The 19,816-nt window shown below is 45.2% G+C and overlaps 9 protein-coding genes across 9 annotated transcripts; 5 read left to right on the top strand and 4 right to left on the bottom strand.

Moving 5' to 3' along the window:
• Positions 1-65: 65 nt before the first annotated feature.
• AGABI2DRAFT_144820 (hypothetical protein) lies at positions 66-2,126 on the bottom strand (the record flags this gene model as incomplete). Its single annotated transcript, XM_006463470.1, has 3 exons — positions 66-83; positions 170-1,452; positions 1,508-2,126. 3 exons carry the CDS (start codon positions 2,124-2,126, stop codon positions 66-68), a joined length of 1,920 nt encoding a protein of 639 aa, XP_006463533.1.
• Positions 2,127-2,496: 370 nt separating this feature from the next.
• Positions 2,497-2,873, top strand: AGABI2DRAFT_137907 (hypothetical protein). The gene is made up of 2 exons (XM_006463469.1): positions 2,497-2,779; positions 2,828-2,873. The coding sequence occupies exon 1, from the start codon at positions 2,508-2,510 to the stop codon at positions 2,676-2,678; it is 171 nt and encodes a 56-aa protein (XP_006463532.1). The 5' UTR covers positions 2,497-2,507; the 3' UTR covers positions 2,679-2,779; positions 2,828-2,873.
• A 2,020-nt stretch (positions 2,874-4,893) lies between these two features.
• AGABI2DRAFT_73543 (hypothetical protein) lies at positions 4,894-6,367 on the top strand (the record flags this gene model as incomplete). Its single annotated transcript, XM_006463468.1, has 7 exons — positions 4,894-5,168; positions 5,221-5,361; positions 5,418-5,581; positions 5,640-5,667; positions 5,724-5,820; positions 5,879-6,111; positions 6,166-6,367. The coding sequence occupies 7 exons, from the start codon at positions 4,894-4,896 to the stop codon at positions 6,365-6,367; spliced, it is 1,140 nt and encodes a 379-aa protein (XP_006463531.1).
• An 843-nt stretch (positions 6,368-7,210) lies between these two features.
• On the top strand, positions 7,211-8,888 carry AGABI2DRAFT_194332 (hypothetical protein). The gene is made up of 7 exons (XM_006463467.1): positions 7,211-7,316; positions 7,389-7,592; positions 7,679-7,797; positions 7,956-8,014; positions 8,176-8,311; positions 8,366-8,635; positions 8,699-8,888. Exons 2-7 carry the CDS (start codon positions 7,415-7,417, stop codon positions 8,744-8,746), a joined length of 810 nt encoding a protein of 269 aa, XP_006463530.1. The 5' UTR covers positions 7,211-7,316; positions 7,389-7,414; the 3' UTR covers positions 8,747-8,888.
• Positions 8,889-9,098: 210 nt separating this feature from the next.
• AGABI2DRAFT_194331 (hypothetical protein) lies at positions 9,099-10,194 on the top strand. Its single transcript, XM_006463466.1, has 2 exons — positions 9,099-9,402; positions 9,464-10,194. Exons 1-2 carry the CDS (start codon positions 9,210-9,212, stop codon positions 9,880-9,882), a joined length of 612 nt encoding a protein of 203 aa, XP_006463529.1. The 5' UTR covers positions 9,099-9,209; the 3' UTR covers positions 9,883-10,194.
• Positions 10,195-10,218: 24 nt separating this feature from the next.
• On the bottom strand, positions 10,219-11,196 carry AGABI2DRAFT_194330 (hypothetical protein). Its single transcript, XM_006463465.1, has 6 exons — positions 11,168-11,196; positions 10,992-11,087; positions 10,864-10,928; positions 10,594-10,777; positions 10,430-10,541; positions 10,219-10,374 (listed from the first exon to the last, which is right to left on the bottom strand). Exons 1-6 carry the CDS (start codon positions 11,178-11,180, stop codon positions 10,272-10,274), a joined length of 573 nt encoding a protein of 190 aa, XP_006463528.1. The 5' UTR covers positions 11,181-11,196; the 3' UTR covers positions 10,219-10,271.
• Positions 11,197-12,313: 1,117 nt separating this feature from the next.
• On the top strand, positions 12,314-14,778 carry AGABI2DRAFT_73831 (hypothetical protein; the record flags this gene model as incomplete). Its single annotated transcript, XM_006463464.1, has 13 exons — positions 12,314-12,355; positions 12,555-12,718; positions 12,782-12,974; positions 13,040-13,214; positions 13,277-13,363; positions 13,418-13,580; positions 13,641-13,844; positions 13,898-14,028; positions 14,091-14,150; positions 14,210-14,248; positions 14,308-14,380; positions 14,444-14,483; positions 14,566-14,778. 13 exons carry the CDS (start codon positions 12,314-12,316, stop codon positions 14,776-14,778), a joined length of 1,584 nt encoding a protein of 527 aa, XP_006463527.1.
• A 597-nt stretch (positions 14,779-15,375) lies between these two features.
• On the bottom strand, positions 15,376-16,763 carry AGABI2DRAFT_208371 (hypothetical protein). Its single transcript, XM_006463463.1, has 3 exons — positions 16,303-16,763; positions 16,070-16,251; positions 15,376-16,009 (listed from the first exon to the last, which is right to left on the bottom strand). Exons 1-3 carry the CDS (start codon positions 16,705-16,707, stop codon positions 15,490-15,492), a joined length of 1,107 nt encoding a protein of 368 aa, XP_006463526.1. The 5' UTR covers positions 16,708-16,763; the 3' UTR covers positions 15,376-15,489.
• A 1,094-nt stretch (positions 16,764-17,857) lies between these two features.
• Positions 17,858-19,508, bottom strand: AGABI2DRAFT_144813 (hypothetical protein; the record flags this gene model as incomplete). Its single annotated transcript, XM_006463462.1, has 7 exons — positions 17,858-17,901; positions 17,925-17,963; positions 18,102-18,561; positions 18,593-18,824; positions 18,888-19,091; positions 19,191-19,345; positions 19,401-19,508. The coding sequence occupies 7 exons, from the start codon at positions 19,506-19,508 to the stop codon at positions 17,858-17,860; spliced, it is 1,242 nt and encodes a 413-aa protein (XP_006463525.1).
• Positions 19,509-19,816: the final 308 nt, after the last annotated feature.

Below are 19,816 nucleotides of genomic sequence, written 5' to 3'. Positions count from 1 at the left end.
ACAACGTCTCGAATCCATCCACCTAATCAACGTATGCGACAAGTTTTTTACGCTTTGGTGTCTCCTTAACATCGGATACAGACCTGAAAGGATTTGAAGGACCAGCCACAGAAATAGATGCATGACCTCCATCCAAATACGCTTTGATTGGTCTGTTTGATGAAGAGACAGGCAGCGTATCTTGTTCTCCTGTGATTTGATGAGCAAGCAAGCCTGAACGCTGTGGGTCTCTCAAGTAATCGGCGAACGAGGGATGATAGAACTCGACGCGTTCATTGTTACTTCCAAAGAGGGGTATCTTGACTACTGAATGTAGTCCTTCTAGAGCACTGTTAAATGTGGGTCGATCGATATAAAGAACGTCCAAGATGTTCTGAATGGTCATTCCTCTCGCAACGTGATTAACACAGAAGCTCAGGATGCCAATAGCGACGGGGTTATCCTGCAGTTGAGCATTAACAAGAACTTGTTCATAGAGTGAGTCGAGGGGACGGAAAGGGTGAAGAGAATGCGGCATTATAGCATCCTCGACCAAACGTAATGCTAATGCCAACATTGCTCGTGGATCTTGTTGATCCTCATCTGCAACGTAACGGAGAATACACGATGCAAACAGAAAGAAACCAGATGCTTTATCCCGTAAATTAAGCCAATGGATGTCATCAGGCCAAAGTTCCACAGGCCCAAATCGATAACTCCACCGTCTACGGATGTCATAAAAACCGTCACGAAGCATTTGTTCGACTTCATCTTGGGCTTCAACGCCAGTTATAGCGACTTCCTCGTGCTTTGCAACGCCTACAGTCGTCATCTTCTGAAGCATTTTCATCAAATGCGGCTCTGGACGAGAAGATATAATCCACAGGAGGCCAGTAGATGCACTGAACCGCTGGGTAAATTCTGCAATCAGACTAATGAACTCAGTCTGGGCGCCTTTACTAGCATATTGATCCAAACCGTCTAGGACGATAACCAGAGGGTTCGCCGCACTGTAGAGCAGTTGTTCCTTTTGTAGTGCCTCCAAAGGCTTGGTGATGACGTTGTGGAATTGGGAGCGCACGTCTTTCTCCAAGATATGTGGATCCTCCATCAAATACTCGTTAACGAGGCTCTTGTAGCCGGGGTATTGGCGGGCGAGTTGGTGGGACAACGTAGGGACAAGTCTCCAAGCATCAGCATAGCCCTCAGCTATGGGAGACAAGAAGACAGCAACCCCAAGGCGACCAGTGTCTTGACAATATTCTGCGACGTTCTGAACGACCGTTGTCTTCCCAGCTCCTGCTGAGCCTGTTACCCATAACACGGATTCCTCGCGATTCATATCGCCAAGCCACGCCGATATTCTCTCTCTCATTAGTTTTCTTGTACCTCGATGGCACTTCGGAAGGGGATGGCGTGCGGCGGAGTCGATTTCAGAGCCCCGTATGATTGCAGGAGAGAGGATGAGGAGGGCTTAGGGAAATGGAAGATTAGATGACGAATATTCCAATCCAAAATGTGTACTTACTAAGATCGTCGCTTGCATTATCCGATTGATCTGAATCATGAAAGCGGTCGGTTAAGGACAGTTTCGCAGGGTTGACCCGATACTTAAGGAAATCGACAAAGGAGGAATGGAAGAATTGTAGTGATGCTGCCGGTGCATCGAAAGGCGCAGAGGCAAATACTGGATATAGGCCATCCAGCCTCGCATACAAGGTTTCCACATGCATATTCAGAGATTGGGCTAACATAAACGCGCTTGGTTGTTCGTGGCCCATAGAGTATGCGCAAAATCCAAGTATTTGCATTGTGTTTGGAAGACTGTCGAGTTCAGCATCGGAAAGGACTTGTTGGTAGATGAAATAGAGTGCTGAAAAAGGATTGTTTTCCCGGGGCCAAAGTGGATTATCAAGAAATCTAAGGCAATCTCTCAGCCGAGAAACTGGATCTTGATCTCCGATGAATTGAATAATGCACTGGGCGTACATAAAGAAACCGGAGGCCGCCTTCGCTATCAACTTTTGTTGATGTTTCGGTGGCCAGGCCTCATCAGAGAGCATCTGGGGAAACCGTTTTCGGATGTCGCGAAAACCATCGTTGACTAGGGTTTCGACGTCACTGGCGGCCTCATCGTCAATGATCATTGCTTCATGTTGATTGTCTTCCTTCAAGTATATCCTTCTCCATTGCGGCACTGGACGACAAAAGATAATCCATTTGAAAGGGGACTTGTCCTTTTGACTGTGGATACTACCGTGGATGAGATCGAGAAGTACGTGTATAGAACGATCTCGGCAGTGTTCAAGTCCATCCAAGATGATCACCGGAGCCTTTATGCTTCCAAAAGAAATCACTTTCTTGAAAGCTTTGGAAGGAATAGCGATAAGATGTAAAAATTGCGTGGCTAGGTCACTTTCGAAGATTCGGGGCCTTTTGGACAACGCCTGAGAGACGGCCTGATAGAAATGTCGGCTGGAAAGAGACAATTGGTAGGCAAGGGTAATGATGATTCGCGTCGCATCATCATGCCTATTTTCCCTATTACAGAACAAGGCAGCTCCAAGCCTATTGGATTCTTGGCAATGGTCGGCGATAGATTTGGCAACTGCCGTTTTCCCGACACACACTGGGCCTGTTATGCAAAACAAGCCATTCTTTTGGGAATTGTCCAGCCAGTTCGTAAGTTTCGTCCTTAGAGCTCTGCGCGTGTTGGGTAGACACCTGGTTGAAAATGGACTGCTTCCAGGGGTGTCCAATCCAATCCCATCGATACTTCTTCGTTGAAGGTATGTAAGGTCTGGTCAAGTTGAGAATTGGATAAGGAATTATCTAGCAAAAGGCGTACGAGACTCTAAATTCGACGTTTGACCTGGTAAAAGCTTCTCAAACGGCTCTACAGTCCCCTTCGCACCTTTGCCAAGTTTGAGGTGAAGTTTCTTCATGAGGGCAGGGAGACAGTTATAGAAGAGATTGTGACCATGTGGTCAGATAATAAGGAACCAGCATAGCAGACGCGTCAAGTGACTTCAGAGTGACTCCCTTGCCAGAGCCGTGGAATCGCGGAGTCAAAACTGGATATTTCATCAACAGCTCATCAATTCCCGTCATATGTTGACAGCCGCAGCACGGGACACAGCGGTCTTGGCGCGCATATAACACATGGCGTCTTGGAGGATCCACCAAATAGAAAAGGCCCGGCGAAAAGATGGGGCTTAGAGCGAGCAGCCGCCAAACGGTTTGGCGGGCAAGTTATATGCAAGTCAAGGATAGAAATCGATCTCGAATGTAATATGGCCTTTGCCGGACAAGCCAACCTATTAACCAGGCAGTCATTATTCACGCCAGATTCACGCCAACGGATCTTGAAAGCTTTCCCTTGGTTTGGAGGTGCGGAGCTCTCGTATAAATAAAGTCGAAACCCTGATTTTCCCGACCCTGCGGAAAGTTGTCCTGTCTGGTAGACTTTAAAGTTTACAGGCGCAAAAGCCTTCAGTTCGATGTTATCTGTATTTACCAACGATTTCGCATCTTAACAAAGACTTTTACTTTGGACAAACTGTTGTAAGCGTTAGATGCATCGAGGATGGCGATGCCTACATAGTTATCCAATGTTGCCGCGCGGTATACCCAAATTTCACCCCGGTAAATGTAGTTGCCCGGTAATGCGTATTGTGTAAGTAATTTGAGTTTACTTCTTTGCATCCCTGGATTGATCCCGAATCATCAATACTAATTGAATACCGGCGCATTCTTGAAGCCAGCGACGTGACGACCAGGTAAGACAAAGGTAAAAGTTGAATTTCGAAAAGCAATGGATTGTCTCAACGTCGATGCACCGAGAGCCGTTTTGAGGTCCCGCGACAAGTGGCAAGCAGCGCAATCAACTGTTGTATATCTTTTGCCTCTATGTTTCGGCGCTATTTTCGTCATACTCGCTTCCGTCTCTCTGCATTTCCAACTTAGGAACGCTTTCAAGGCTCGATGAAACGCGGGTTCTAATGATCCCATCTCTGAAGATCGAGATCCTCTCCGTCAGACCTCGCCACTTGACGATCTGGCAATAATAAGAGTTCTTCAAGCTACCTATGCCTGGGTTGCACCTGACGCGGACGTCTCCGAGGCCGAAGTGCGGGGGTTTGTTTTGCGGTGCAGTCTGATATACCTCGTACCCACTACGTCTCGACGGACAGACTCGAAAGATACTTCAGTGGTCTTGCGCGGCCTACGGAGTCCGGACTCAAATGGATCTTAGGGACACAACCCTGACATACATTGTCGGCCATTTTTGGCCTACATTTTTGGCCAATCTTGAATCTTCCCACTGTCCTCAGTCCACGCTAGACCCACGTTTCAGACAGTCAGACCTTCAGGGTTCGCTCGGGGATATCAATTCGCAATGTCTTGGCAACGTCTCAAAAATTTCAGTTCGAAGCCACACAACACATACCGGGAAATTATCTCGTCCCAAGCGGGAAATATTTCTCCTAAAGCCAACGAAGAGAAAATCGGAAGTCATCGCCTGTTCCTCGCCCGGAGAGTCTGACCTTCAATACCTTAATGCCAGCATCATCCGATTGTAATCCTTGTTACTGAGTCAAGTTGGTATACGGCAATTTCGGGACGAGACTATTCACGGCTTTGGACCAATTAAATTGACTTTACTCATTCTACCGCCAGTCAGGTTGGCGCTAACCCTTCGCTTAACGAAAAGATAACGTCACTCCACGGTATGTGATTCGAGGACGCGGCTTGACACAACGGCGACCATTAATCCTATCGGGCACGATGCATCTTCCTCCGAAAGCTCGAGTACGTATAAAAGACGACTCTGAAAGTCAACGTATTCCCCGCCCCTCTTCCATTCCTTTCCTCTCCCCGGCCACTTGTACTTCTTTCATTCTCTAGTGTATCATGGGTCGTGCTCAACTTAGACAAAGGCCTGCTTCCTTTATCCTCCCTGACCTCGTTGCACACTGCAAGTACACGCTCACTTATCATACCGATGGAGACGACGTTGCAAAGCAGTCTGTTCAATGGCTGGACGCTGGTTGTCCCAACCTCAGTCCGAAGCAACGACGTGCTTTACATGGTCTCCAGGCCGGAGAACTTACCGCTTTCTGTTATAACACCGCGGAGACTGGGCGACTCCGCATTGTTTCTGATTTCATGAATTACTTATTCCACTTGTAGGTCCTATGTTCTTTTTCTGTTTATAATTGGGTCTTACTGGGCATTTAGAGATAACATTAGCGATGGAATGATGACCCGCGAGACGAGTGTTCTTGCAAATGCTGTTATGAATGCCCTCTGGTGTCCCGATTCCTTTACTCCGACAGAAGATTGCCGCGAGGAGCTCAACCCGGCCAAAGTTGCCAGAGAGTACGTCTTTTCCCTTTTATTAATTCTAAATATATTCTAATCGTCTACTTTAATAGTTTCTGGTCTCGTTGTGTCAAGGATTGCGGTCCTGGTGCCCAGGCTCGGTTCAAGGAGACTATGGGCTTGTTCTTTGAAGCGGTGAATATTGAAGCCAAAGCCCGCGATAACAACAAAATACCAGATCTCGAATGTTACATTGACGTTCGGCGAGATACATCCGGTAAGTGATCCGATATCTTCGATTGTTCGCCTATCTAATTGTCTTCACGATCTCATAGGCTGCAAACCTTGCTGGGCCCTGATTGAGTAAGTTGACGCTTCGGAAAGAATTTATCATAGATTAATTTGTTGTTTTTCTTCAGATACGCTCTTGACATCGACCTCCCTGATTTTGTCGCTGAGGACTCGGTTATCCGTTCTCTCAACCAATATACTAACGACCTGGTCACTTGGTCTAATGTAAGTCGCTATTCTACCGCTGATAAAATAAAGATGATGACTGACGTCAATTTCTCAGGACATTTTCTCTTACAATGTTGAGCAAGCCCGTGGGGATACGCACAACATGATTGTCATTCTGATGAAGTACCACAATCACACTCTCCAGAGTGCGATGGACTACGTTGGAAACTTGTGTTCCGAGACTATCGATAACTTCGAGCGGCTAAAGGGTGAGGTCCCTTCTTGGGGACCTGAAGTTGATGATATGGTCGCGCGTTATATTCAAGGCCTTCAAGATTGGATTGTCGGGTAAGCCGTTATTTCGTGTTTTGCTTTTCGCGATTGCTGATGGCTGGCTTTTAGATCTCTTCATTGGAGTTTCCAGACTAAACGTTACTTCGGTGACCGTGGCGAGACCGTCAAGAAAGAAAGATTTGTAGAACTGCTTCCCTCGAAATCCACGAAATCCCATACCAGCGCAATTCGGTCATTCATCAATCGCATCACCCATCCTACATGGTTGCCATTCCGTCCCTCAAGATCTACTATATCCATTCCTCTCTAATTTTTAAAACCACACACATCTCTCTCCCCTCTCTCTGCTTGCAATGCCTCACAAGATGTAGCCTTATTTTTTCCGATTATTTTCTCGATTTATGATCTCGACTAATGATCTCGACATTATACTGATGTATCATTCCTGACTGACTTAAAGATGTTTCGACAATAATGATAGTGGCATTATATTAGACCCACGATAATGTTTAGATGATAATTAATGATAGCTCTAATGGTAGATTCACGATAATTATTTTCGTAGTAGTAGTAGTACTCGTAGTTACACACATGACAAATGATAATGTCTTTGGTTTGACTAATACAATGTGAGTTTCGAATATAGAATGAGCAACCTGTTGGAAGGGCGAAAGTCCGTACAGTTCTCTCCTCTACTCCAATGCTAAGGCAATAGACACTAGGAGACCCTTCTGCCAAGTACCTTTGAGTGTAGTCAAGACTTTCAACAAGCGTCATACTTAGATTATCTGCCCCTAGTCCACTCACGTTACAAGATACGACGAGCACTCGATCAAAAAAGCCGGCACGACCCACCAAATATTACGCGAGCTGAAATTCAGAGCAGGTGGATTACTCATGCGAGTAACATATTTCTGGAACGAAGATCACTCAAAGACATTGAATTTTGTGAAGATGTCGGTATTTTCATTATTTTTCCTTGTTCTTTTGTATAGGAGACGAGAAAAACCATCACCGGACTTAAGGTTTAAAGGAGAATTTGAGTGAGGGCTGCTTTGGCGCCACTGGGATGGAGTTGCACGTGCCGTGTCACGCGGAATTTTGCGCTTAAACTTTTTCAGTGTCACGCACCTGTTGCTCCAGCCTTCTCCTCGCATTCTATTCGCTCGGTAAGTCTATTTTTCTTTGCCCAGCCATTCAGTTTCGTCCGTAGTACATACCATCTGACCTCAAAACTCTTCGTTCTTGAGTGCTGAGTGGTATGGAACTGCAGAAACAGATTTTTCAAGAATTCTAAGCTGACGTCGCGCCTTTTCTTTCGTATCATTTAGGTCTTCTTCTAAAATAAACAACTACTATGTCTGCTATTCGTGCTATTCGTCAAGTTGCTGTTCCCCTGGTTGCGCGTCGTACTCTTTGCACCGCGACTGCCGTTCCTCGCGTCGGTGGTATGCGTGTCGCGTCTCTTGCTTCTTCCAGGGTCATTGCTTCAAGAGGATTCATGAGTTCTGCAAAGAGATTTGGTGAAGGTTCCAGTGAGCAATCTTTTTTATTATTTTCTCTTGGCTCAACGAAGGGCCGTCGGCGAGCTGTGTTCCTGAATCGGATTTCGTTTCTATAGCCGACGTCACTCTGTCGCAAAAACTTCAAGAAGAGTTGAACTATGAGAAGGAGACTGGTGGTTCCTTGGAGGACGTTCCTCAGTTCCTCAAAGACTTCAAGTCTCATGGTGTATGGACGGTGAGTTTAATAGTCTTTCCACTTGCCTGTAAATGGTGTTTTACCCGTGAGGGTTTTATGGCTTATCTATGCGAAGTGGCTATTATATACTTGCTCCGACCCCCTACTCTTCGACAAACTTGGAATTTTACTAGGATGCTGATCCGTCGCTTATATAGATCGAAGAGACCCCCAGTCATGACGAAGTCACGTTATCCAGGAAGTTCGGTAACGAAAGGTACGTCAACTTGTTTCCATTCTAGCATGAATTCCGAGACCATCTCGGTTCTCCTGAGGCAGGAGTTTCATTCTGGGTCAATCCCGCACATAAGACCGAGAATTATTATCCTGCATCGGACTCGTCAGATGAGCAACTTCTGACAAATTGTTTCTTTTTAGTCTCCGGTTGATCTTTTCCACGGGTGACGTTCAACAAGCCGAGGACGAGTTCAACGAAGATGGTGAGGTTGCGGAAAATGAGGATGATGACACCGGGTCTCTGTATCCCCTCCGGGCGTCGTTGACCCTCACTAAGGTGATTATGGTGTTTGTTGGATATGCAGTTTTACTGACGCGATCTTTCGGGTAGCCTAACGTGCCTGGGTGTCTGAATCTTGATTTAATGATCCAGGACGGTAGCTTTGTCGTCGACAATATTTCTTACTACGATGATGCCAAGGTGGGAACTGAGTTGACTGCCGAAGCAGACTGGAAGAGACGCGGCTTGTATATTGGTCCGCAGTTTGATACTCTGGATGTTGCTGTTCAAGACGAATTCGATCACTTTTTGCAAGAAAGGGGTATCGATAGTTCTCTTGGGCAGTTTATTCCTCAGTATGCCGAGTACAAGGAACAGCGTGTATGTTCCGTTTCTTTTCGCATCATTGGTAATGAGACAGCTCATTAATTATTCTCCGTTCAGGAATACGTGAATTGGCTTGGGAAAGTCAAATCGTTCATTGACAACTAGACAGATGGATGATCTGCTTTCTTGATATTTGAAATGATATATGATATTCCTGTTGAGTTGCTGTTCTAGACTATTATAATTACATGCTACACGTTTGTTATCTCCACTCATGGCCATAATTCGATGCTTCTTGTCAGTGAATGCAGTGCCAGAGAGGGGCCATGAGGCGTGAATGAACAGCATCAAGGTTGTGAAATTATGCTTTTTTGGATAACGGTGACCGGATACGGAAATGGTTAGAATGGAGAGAAGATGCCGCAGCGGTGGTTTGGCGAATGAGCAGGAGTAGCGTGACCGGAGAGTGACTAATGCAAGATAATTCGGGAATGTTCTGTGACAGTCGCGGCTTCTCCACGTCCTTCTCCGTCCTGGGCGATGTGGCTGGCGTGTTTGCTTATAATGGACCGTCCTGCCCCGCTTCCTCCCCAGCTTTGGATTCGCCCTCGTTTCCTTCTCTACCACAATGTCCTCTGTCGTCGACTTCTCTTCAGCCTCCTTCGCTGCCGTCCTCGCTTATGCGGCTGAGGATGCCCCTGCCAAATACGTACCTGTACACCGCAGGGCCCGGAGTCCGAGTGATGCGTCTTCGAGGCGATCAGTTTCTCCCACTCCTTCGGAGACATCTACTCTGGTATCTGCAGCTCCTCCTTCGGAAAGTACGTCTCTTTCTTTTTCTTTCTTTTCAATTGTCAAGATGCTGACACAATACATCAATAGAACCCAGAGTGTACAGCATCGCCACACTTCTCGATATCTCACATGATCCCGAGGTTAAAGCAATCTCGCAGCAGATCAAGGAGAAAATCAAGGAGTCGGCTCCGGAGATTGTGATGAACAGGAAGATGAAAAAGTCGATAGAGTATCATGCCATTCAGGAGAGAATGCGGGTAAAACAGGAGAAGCGAGAGCACCAAGCTCAAAAGCGTCATCCGCAGCAGCAGCAGCAGCAGCAACCACAACGACATGAGGTTGACATTCACCAACCTATACTCGATAAAATCGCGCCCTTGCCACAACAGAAGCAAAGAATCTGGCAGAAGAAGCCAACTCGGAATGCTTCTGAGAGGCAACGAAATGCTGGTCGCATCGTTGAGGAAACTAATTGGCGTCGAATCGGTGTTGCGGCTATGGTATAACTTATTTTCTGCCCATCTTCGCACCGAACACATCCATACTTGCATCACTACACGTTTTACGATTCATGCACATCACGAACTTCTTCCGCCCCGTTTACCATTTGTTGCTCTTTTTCAATTTTCATTGGTGGGCCTTGTTCGACTTTCTTGAAATTGGTGTTTTCACCTTTTTCCTTGTTTTAAGTAGTTTTCCCCCCTTACACTCGCATATTATCACAAAGATATACCGTCGTATCCCTTGCATTACATATACAATATATATATAGTAGAATACTTAGCATTTTCAATAAAAGACACTTCGTCTTTAGTACCAACTTGTCTGGAGTGAATTTTTGACGAGCGTAAAACATTATTTTTGTATTATACGTATAGTACAGTTCTCTCGGAAATCATGCATCTTCTGGCAACGTTTGTAGGAACTTTCTGAGTTTATCGAGAGCTCTATATCTATGGGACAATTTATTCTTCTGTTCAGAAGGCATCTCGGCGTATCTGTCGCCCTCGTTTGAGGTTCTCGGAAGAATCACAATTCGAAAGAATGACTCACGTAAGTCCTGTACCAAGTGGTTCAAAGCATGGGTCCCAACCGAATTGAGGTGGACCTCGAGCGGGTACGATAGTACCTGCAGTTCTACCTTCGAAAATCATAGGTTCTGTGCCTTTAAAGAATAATCAGTGATTTCTAAAGAATATTGGGAGGTGTTGACTGACCGGGTCCAGCGGAATAGGCGAAAGTGCATATGGCTTCGGCTTCTTTAGTTGGGAAACCGATGAGGAGGGTGTTGAGACCTTCGTGACCGAGTTCTTTGAGGAAGTATTTGATGTAGGGACCGGGGAGACCGTTGAGGGCTTTGAAAGCTAATGCGGTGTCTTCTGTTATACACGGACCACCGACCTGTTGAAAGAAGGGACAAAGAAGCGGAAATGGGGTTAGGTTTTTTTTTGGTTTGAAGATCAGAAAAAATGGATGGATGGACGAACGAGTTCGGAGGCGCGTTTACATTTGGCGATGGCGACTTCTTCTGTTGTTCCTTGAACTTCTGGGACTGAGGTAAAAGATATGATTATGATTAGATGAGAAAAAGGCGGTTAGATGGGATTTTGAGTACCGTCGAGGTTTTGAGATATGATTTCGATGGGGTGATCTCCGTCGGAGAGGATTTCTTTGACTTCTTTGAGTTTATTGGCGTTTCCGGTAACGAAAGCTGTTTTTGTTTTGTGGTTGTTAATTTATCAGTGAGCCCCTGGTTTTATAAAGTGCTGTTGAGAATGAAAGTAGACATACTGATGGGTTTCATGATCGAAGATGTGTGGGAGATAGCGAAAATCAACAAAAACAATTATTTGTGTGTTAAGTTTTTTAAACCATTCGTGGGAGTCAGATCGAGTCATGTTCTTACTGGCTTCTTTTAATTTTTCGAGATGTTTATCTGAGAGAAGGATGATGAGAAATGACTTATAACTCTCTGATGAAATCGACAACAGGGGTTAAATTGTGATATCCAATGTTGTGGTCATTAACTTATCTTAGATTTCGAGGTCATGCGTCCTACTTTCCACATGCCGCCTTCGTGAAAAAATGAAACCCGTCCGCCACATGCCCATAAAGCCGGACTAAAAAGATTGAAAGAATAGAAAATACAGTACGGTGGAGATATGAATACTCCAATTACCTGAGTTGTCGGATGCCGATGATCACCGTATTTCCAGCGGGTATCAATATGTATCAATCACTGACGCAATCAAATTCAAACCCCATTGAACGTTACAATAAGCGGACAAGCATAAAGCGTTTTCCCACTGAAAAGTGGAAAACATTTGTCTCTATCCCCTCTCTACCGTGCCAAGAGTCACGGTATACATATGCTGACTCAACCGTGTAAGAGCGTGTAAGTCACTTGGCCCCGTCAACCCACTTCAACTGTCAAAATCCCTCAAAAGAAGACTTGACCAGATGATGGAAGAGAACAGTACGGATGCTGTTATGTGGTATTTGATCGCTCCGTTTGGACATTTCAGGATGGAATTTGATCGGTATGCAGGGAAGTGTCAACTTTTAAGAAGTGGCCAAAAGTGCCACAACCGCATTTATCATACTGGCGGCCAAGTTGGGGCCAGATGTCAGCAGGATCCGATAAACCCCTTTTGCTCGAAAAAAGGCTTTATGGAGGGTCCAAGGAGGAGCATTGTTGGAGTAGGAAATTTTACAGAGCCTTGACGACGAAGAAGTGAACGTCGAACGACTCTCGGGAGCTCGTGAGCTGGTCGTGGGTAGAATATTATGTTGGAAGAAGGGTTGTCCTATAATAGGACTCCTATTTATATTTTTGGATACACAAATGGAGCAGTGGCTGGCTTATGATTTCTACGCGCATTTCGCGATTCCGGTCCTTTCTCTCTTTCCCTCTTCATCAAAGTCTTATACAACGTTATGGTTGACCTCAAGTATACTCCTGTAGAGGAAATTGAAAAGGTGAGCTATTGCTTCGACTGTGCTGCGTGACCGACGTGTCGCCATGTGTTTTCTCGCTGTCGTTCTTTAATTAGAGGTTGGGCGGAATAGCGACGGTAAGCCGCAAAGGCTTCGAAAGAATACCCACGTCAACTCTTTATATCCTTCTTCATATGAAACCACACTGTCAATGGTATACTAACCAATGGATTACGCCCAGATACAAGCTACACTTCGCAATGGCTTCCGTTCAGGAAGGACAAAAAACATCGAGTATCGCAAATATCAACTCCTCCAGCTCGCATATATGCTCCAAGACAATGTCAAACGACTCGAAGAGGCTTTAGCTGCGGATTTGGGAAGACCACCACTCGAAAGTCAATTGTACGCCCCAAAGTTTTGTAAATTTGTAGTTTTCACGGGTTCACGTTCTTTGCCATGATTTAGCCTCGAAATTGGACCTTCTATGATGGACGCACGTAACGCATGGGCTGGGGTGGACAAGTGGGCTAAGACAGAGAGAGCACCGTTCTCTATTAATGGCTTTGCCATGCGGCCCGTAATCTATAAAGAACCAAAGGGCGTCGTCCTTATCATCAGTCCTTTTAACTACCCCGTCTGGCTGTGTATGAGTCCACTGGTGCGCCTCTTCATTCCACAGTTGCACGTATCTCACTCTAACGTTGCTACTTCTTTCTTTCATAGGCCGGTGCCATCGCAGCTGGCAATGCCGTCTTATTGAAACCTTCAGAGTCCACTCCTCATGTTAGCTCGCTATTTGCTGAGCTTATTCCAAAATATCTTGATCCCGAGTTGGTTGCGGTTGTGAATGGTGGCGTTCCCGAAACCACGAAATTGTTGGATCTACCTTGGGATCATAGTACGTGTTGGTCTATTATGTAGCGTAATGTCGTATTCTGACTGCGCTCTTTCGCTTCCCAGTTCTCTATACTGGAAGCGGCCGAGTTGGTCGTATTGTTAGTGCAGCAGCCGCCAAGCATCTTACGCCTGTTTCATTAGAACTTGGAGGTGCGGGGCCTTCTCTGTGATCGTTATCCTTGTACGTACTAAAATTCCCGCAAGGCAAATCGCCTGTTTTTATTGATCCGAACTGTGACATTGAACTTGCTGCCAAGAGGATACTCTGGGGCAAATGTGTCAATGCCGGCCAAACATGTACTGCACCGGATTACGTTCTCGTGCCCAGGGAGGTCCAAGACAAGTTTGTCAACGCACTCAAAAACTCGTACGCGCATACATCTACCCTTTTATTGCTTCCGAGTTGTTAATTTGCATTTCTTTAAAGTATGGATAAATTCTATCCTGAATCCGTCTCTACTCCAGGAGTCTTCTCCCGTTTGGTCACTCCGCAAGCGTTCAATCGAATCAAAGGACTTTTGGATAATACCAAAGGAACCATAGTGATAGGTGGTGAGATGGACGAGGCTACGAAGTTTATTGCGCCTACCATCGTCAAAGACGTCCCTACCAATGATTCCCTGATGAACGAGTAAGATTCTCCATATTAATCATGGACCCATCGTCTTACGATACACCACTTAGGGAAATATTCGGTCCTATTCTTCCTATTGTCCCTGTGAAGGACGTTGAAGAAGCTATAGCATATGTCAACAGTAACGATCACCCACTTGCTGTGTACGTCTTCTCGCAGGATGCCGCGTACAAGCAGAAAGGTATCTTCTTATTGTCGTCTTATATCAGACTCTATAAACTAAGAATATGTTCTTGTTCGCAGTCTTCAGCAGGACGCAATCTGGCTCTGCTGTCGCTAATGAAGTTGTCATCCAACCAGGCAGTACGTTTTTCTTTCCATCGTAACCTGATAACAACTAGTTAAACTCAACTCTGTTCTAGTTGAGGGATTGCCATTTGGCGGAATAGGTCCCAGCGGGAGTGAGTCCCCTGGATCATTCGCCCTTGCCGTCCACCTCACTGACACAATCGTTTATTAGGTGGATATCATACTGGAAAATACACCTTTGATATGTTCACACATCTAAGAGCTTCGCTGGATTCACCAGGCTGGTGCGCCAAATTCACATCGTAATACCCTCCTGTATTAAAGATTTCGCTCACCATGTTTCACAGGCTTGATAAAATCCTCGGATTCCGCTTCCCTCCATACACCGTATGTCACCTTGTTCTCAGCATCATTCATAACTTGTCTAACATTCAAAAACGCGCTTTATTTTTCAAACCATTTTTTGTAGGATAAATCAATCAAAGCTTCACAACGCATTTTGAAGTCTTTACCACCCCGGCCGACTGGACCTCCACGAACCAATAACGCTATGGCGAATGGTAGCGCTACAAAATGGTGGGGCAAATACTTCTTTTTGGCTTTTGTTCTGGCCACTATTGGTGGACTGACTAAACCGGTCAAGATTCTTGGCAGAAAATTTGTGCCGAAGATTTTGGGTTAGCAGGTTTTTCTTTGGCTTTGGAGAATTATGTTTTTGTTTTCATTTGTTGGAAGTGAAATCACTGCTCGCGGTGATGAAGTATGTTCGTTTTGATCTTTGAACTGTGCTTAATCCCTCCCTCTTTCGTATTTTATTTCTTCCTATCTGGGTGCTTCATGGATTTGTCTCTTGGACGCTCGAATCTGTTTATTAGTTCGTTTTCTTTTCGCCTTTTAAATTAGTATATCTGTCTCCTATATATGGTCAGCTCAGAGGGACATAGCAGAATAATCCATAGGATATTCTGCCACCGACTAGTATGAATGCTACAAGCTTCGAATTCTTCCTTACATATATTATATATGTAGCCATTGTCTTTGCTTATACTTTGAGTGTAATGTGCTTCGTTTCCGGCTTTTCGCTATGTGAGACACCCCGTCACTGATCAACGTTTCAACGTCCGACCCAAAAGAAGAATCTTATCAACAGTCAGACTAAACGCTCTCGTGGTCATATGTGGGTTTCTCGAGGTAGGTGCAGAAAGAGGAGGGACATGTCTATCAAAAAAACTGAAAGAAACAGCCGGGAGAAGAGGAAGTAGTGTCTATGAATGCCTACATAAGGTGCGAAACTTGTCTGAAGGCTGAAACCGAGATCGAGAGATAGTAATGAACGATGCATGATGTGTGTGGTCATTGAAAAGACGTGGACCGGGACTTTGTTTAAAGGCCTTCACTGTTTCGCCTGATCAACTACTTCATCCCTTTTGGTTGCCTCTGCCCCGACTCTTTTCTCTTCGACAACGTCTTGCTCTTCGACTTTTTGCGAATTGGTTCCATTTCCGTTTTCTGCGACATGCGCCTTAAGATGGGTGGCGTCACCCACAGCCACCGTAACCCTGCCAAGAAGTGGGAGGATGCGCTCGCGAACTTCAGATCCAATCTTGGAAACCTTTTCTTGTAATGGAATGTCTTTAGCCTTCACAACGGAAGATAGATCCGAAGCAGCAGAGGAAATGGAATGCGAAACCTCGGTAAAGGCTTGTTGAACGTGAGATGGGAGACGAGAATGGACGGCGGATGCGATGGCAGAGTTCGATTGAAGAGAAGTTGAAAGTGAAACAGTGGACGCCTGAAGTTTATGTAATTCGGCAACCATGGTATCCGATAAACTATGGACCCGAGCTTGCACATGTGAGATTGAGGATGAGGCAGATGTGGAGATGGAATGGGCGACTTCTGTGGCGCGTTGCCTTGATATGTATTCTATCAGTAACGGGTAGACTTGTATAAATGTTTCATGAATAACTCACAAGATCATTGAATGAGCATGGATTTGTTTGATTTGTTCGTTTGAATATCCATAAGCTTGTCTGGTAAGAGATAGAGCCCGCTGGTACTGATATTTGGCAACAGGAGCCGAAGGTCCAGGTCCGTCAGGACTCTTCATGCTGCTAATAGCCCGTTCGAGGTAATCCACGATAGGCGCAAATCGCTAAAGGATCAAAGATTGAGTATTATACCAAACGAAACGAAATAAAAGTACCTGATCGATTCCCGCCGCAGCGTGGAGGGCAGGGCTCTTGACATTTTCATCAAATGATTTGTCAACGCTCTGGCGGCGTTCACGAACATATTCGGTCACTTCCTCTGGCTTAGCTTTGAACGGGTAAGGATAGCGAGCCTCGACGAAATCAACGGCCTTGTTGGCGTACGAGTCCGCACGGGTGATAATAGGAGCAAGACGGAGTTGGATAGGTTCTGTATACTTGTATGCGGTCGAAGAAAGTCCTTTAGCGGTGGGATACACAGAGCGTGTGTATGCGTTTGAAGACAAGGTCTGATCAAGTGCCTCGAGGGAAGACAATACGAGGGGAATCGAGGCGACCCGGGTGAGGACGGTGATTTGGGGAGGCGCTGGAATATCGTGCGCAAGAGTGCCAGCAGACATGGCTGTAAGACAGAGAGGGCGATGAAGATAAATTTGCAGCTGCAGTGGGCGTATTTAAGCTCCTATACTTAGACCACCGCATGTGATTTCATGTGATTATCGTATAATCACGTGCCAGCTATCAGAGACTTTGACTCCTTTGTATTCGGAGCCTTGGATTACCAGCACCCTCGATCACTGCTTATCTCTATCAGTATTCTATCCATTCCACTCTCGAGGTCGAGTCTAAGGGCTTCTAAGGGTCAGAAGGGGTCAGACAAGGGTATCAACAATTAACATCAAACTGTCCTTTAAACAGCCTGCCCGAAAGCAGATACATGGAAAGAACCTCCTCCCGACACATCAAATCCCACCAGATCGCTTTCGTAGCATGAATATGACAATACGAATCGATCCACCTGCAAATATCGAGATAATTCGATTTTAAGTAAACGCAGAGGTCTATGTTTGGCAGATTTGCTAGATGGCGCTCGCGAGGACATTCTGTAGGGTCCCGATAGGAAGGTATCCTTCGTACTATTAATAACATAGGGCCTTTGACGAACCCTTAAGACTCGTCAAATATGTCCAAGATAGGATCTCGCCAAACCAATCATATAACACCCCAATGTTCCGCACCTTTCTCATAATCGTAGAAATCATGGCCAAAATCTCTGGAGGCCTGAACATACTAGTCGGAGGTACTCGGTCAATAGATGCGGGAGTCACTGATGCCCATATCTCGGTACGTCTGAAATCAGTGGCAAGAATTGTGTCCGCCATTATAAGAAAAACCATCTGAACAGTTTTAACTCGTTACTCCTTAAAGAAATCAAATTGTATGAAATTTGAAGTCTTACATGTGGACCCTCTCCCACTGGGAGCCGCAAGTAGTAGTGGCTTATTGTTGAATGACAGTGATTTTCCAATCAGCGCAACAATAATAAACTCGGTAATGCACGATGGGAAGTGGACTCGGAACGGAGTGGAAACGAGAAGTGACTGAGATGGGAATACAAAAGTGGTCTTGATATATTACTGAGAAGACAATGCGTAGAAGTGTGGATCAGTCCAGCCAATGTTGATTGCCCTATAGTAAGACCCTCGCAACACCCTCGGTGCTAGAATCTTTAAGACTCTAAACGCTTCTGCTTCATCAATTACTGAACGTTTAGGTCTCCGCTGATGTAATCGTCAGAACGAAAATTCCGTTTACTGGTTATATCAATAATACTCACCGCATATATCTGCGACGACGATTTTCTTATCCACCACTCCTATTAAATAGCAGGTTCTGCCGGAAATGGGACATACTGAAGGATATTCATATTCCTCTCTATCGTCTCCTTGGTGTGATTTCAAAAAAGCAAAACAATCCCTCTCCTTATGAGACATTATCGATAGTACTAACTGACGTTTTGTTGCTCCAATCGGCCTCAGGAAATATCCTACTAGATCACCTTCCAAACGTTGATACTGCATTTCCCTAGGTCGGACTTTAAAGGTTTGGAGTCTAACATGCTGGAATGCCAGAGTAGGTTTTTCTGCTTGTTGTGATGTCTCTGCAGCCGTTTTATACCGCTGTAGAACGTCGATATCAGAGATTAAGTCGATCATGACGTCTTGCATTTTGTAGCATGGGATTTCGTTCAACGTCTCTATAACGTGAAGCATAGTCTCCTGTGATAGTAGGGAATCAATAGGCATTTCCTCCGTAATTATGGGACTAGGGTTCTGGTATGAACCCTGAGGCTCCAAGCTTCGTAGCTCAAACACCACTGCGTCATCATCCCTCAGCTTCAACAGTAGGACAAAGCCCGACACAATGAACATATCCTTGCAAATAATGTCAGCTGCACTGACGAGCATCTCTTCCTGGATCATAGATACAATTCATTCGACTTACATCAAATGGCTTTCCTCTATCCCCCATTGCCCATAAATTGTTGAGAAAATCCCACACCAGCAGGTTTTGTACACTAGGCAACTTAGCCACTATTACTAGGCGATCACCAGAAATAAGTGGTGTCAGTACGCCCTCATCTACTACCTCATTTGATGTAGCGATTTCACTGAAAGTAGGCTCGCCCTCAAGAGGGAAGATCTGATAGATAGAAACCCGCGCGTCGTGTGGTCTACTGTCGGGAGACAATTAATAATAAGCGAGGACAGTGCTTGTATGTGCAACTTGCACCACATACGGAAGTATGTAACGTTTGAAATGGCTTATAACCGCCAACTGTAAACCCATGCCGTCTTTCGTAGGCTGTACAGACATGGCGGAATTCTTGTACTGTCCCATACAATGGGACGCGACCAGCTTCTTCTCACCATCTACGTCCCACAGTTGGAGTGTTCTCGATGATAATAAGACAATAAATCGTCCTCCGGGAACGAGGTATAACCTTATAGTAAAATCATATTCCGATAATTCGAGGTCAAGGATTGTGTGAATAGTAGAAACCAGTGATTTTTCATGATTTCTCCTCAAAAGTGCGCAAAACCTTGAAGGTAGAGTAGCAGCTCGCAACAGTTGTTCAGTTGTCATGCCGTCGATTGGGAAAGTGGGAAGGAATACATCATTTTCGACACAGACATCAGTGAGCGCCTTTATCCAGACAATACGTCGATTATTTGCTTCGTATAAGTAGCGACAAGTCTAGGGGGATGAAAAAATGAAGTTTATTATAGAAATAAAGAAGCTAAAAACTGACCTGTCGAAGAGCTATCAAGTCGAGAGGCCGCAGAAATCCCATGAGAGAGATCAGGACATCCAGCGGAAGAGACGTGATTTTTGATTCAGTATCCCGTGTCGGCATCATTACGAAATAACAATGACGGAAAATGCCAGGGGACTGCGATAGTTAGAACTTAGGAGTAGTTCAAAGGACAACCGACGCGAGATTGTCGTCACACACTCACCCATTGCCCAACAACAGTTACTTATATATCGCGATACGTGTTATGACTCAAATCTATTTCCAGTCATTCGACCGTCATCAATTGTATTACCGAGTTCATTTTCGAGTCATATTTACTCTTCAATAGTAGATATAGACTCATACATAGTCACTCGACTCAAACTGTTTCTTTTCGACTATGTAAAAAAAACATGTGCAGATAAAGTCCA

Source organism: Agaricus bisporus (genome assembly GCF_000300575.1).
Source record: "Agaricus bisporus var. bisporus H97 unplaced genomic scaffold AGABI2scaffold_8, whole genome shotgun sequence".
NCBI classification, from domain to species: Eukaryota; Fungi; Basidiomycota; class Agaricomycetes; order Agaricales; family Agaricaceae; genus Agaricus; species Agaricus bisporus.
Note: the sequence above shows the minus strand (reverse complement) of the source record. Positions and strands in the feature narration are given on the sequence as shown.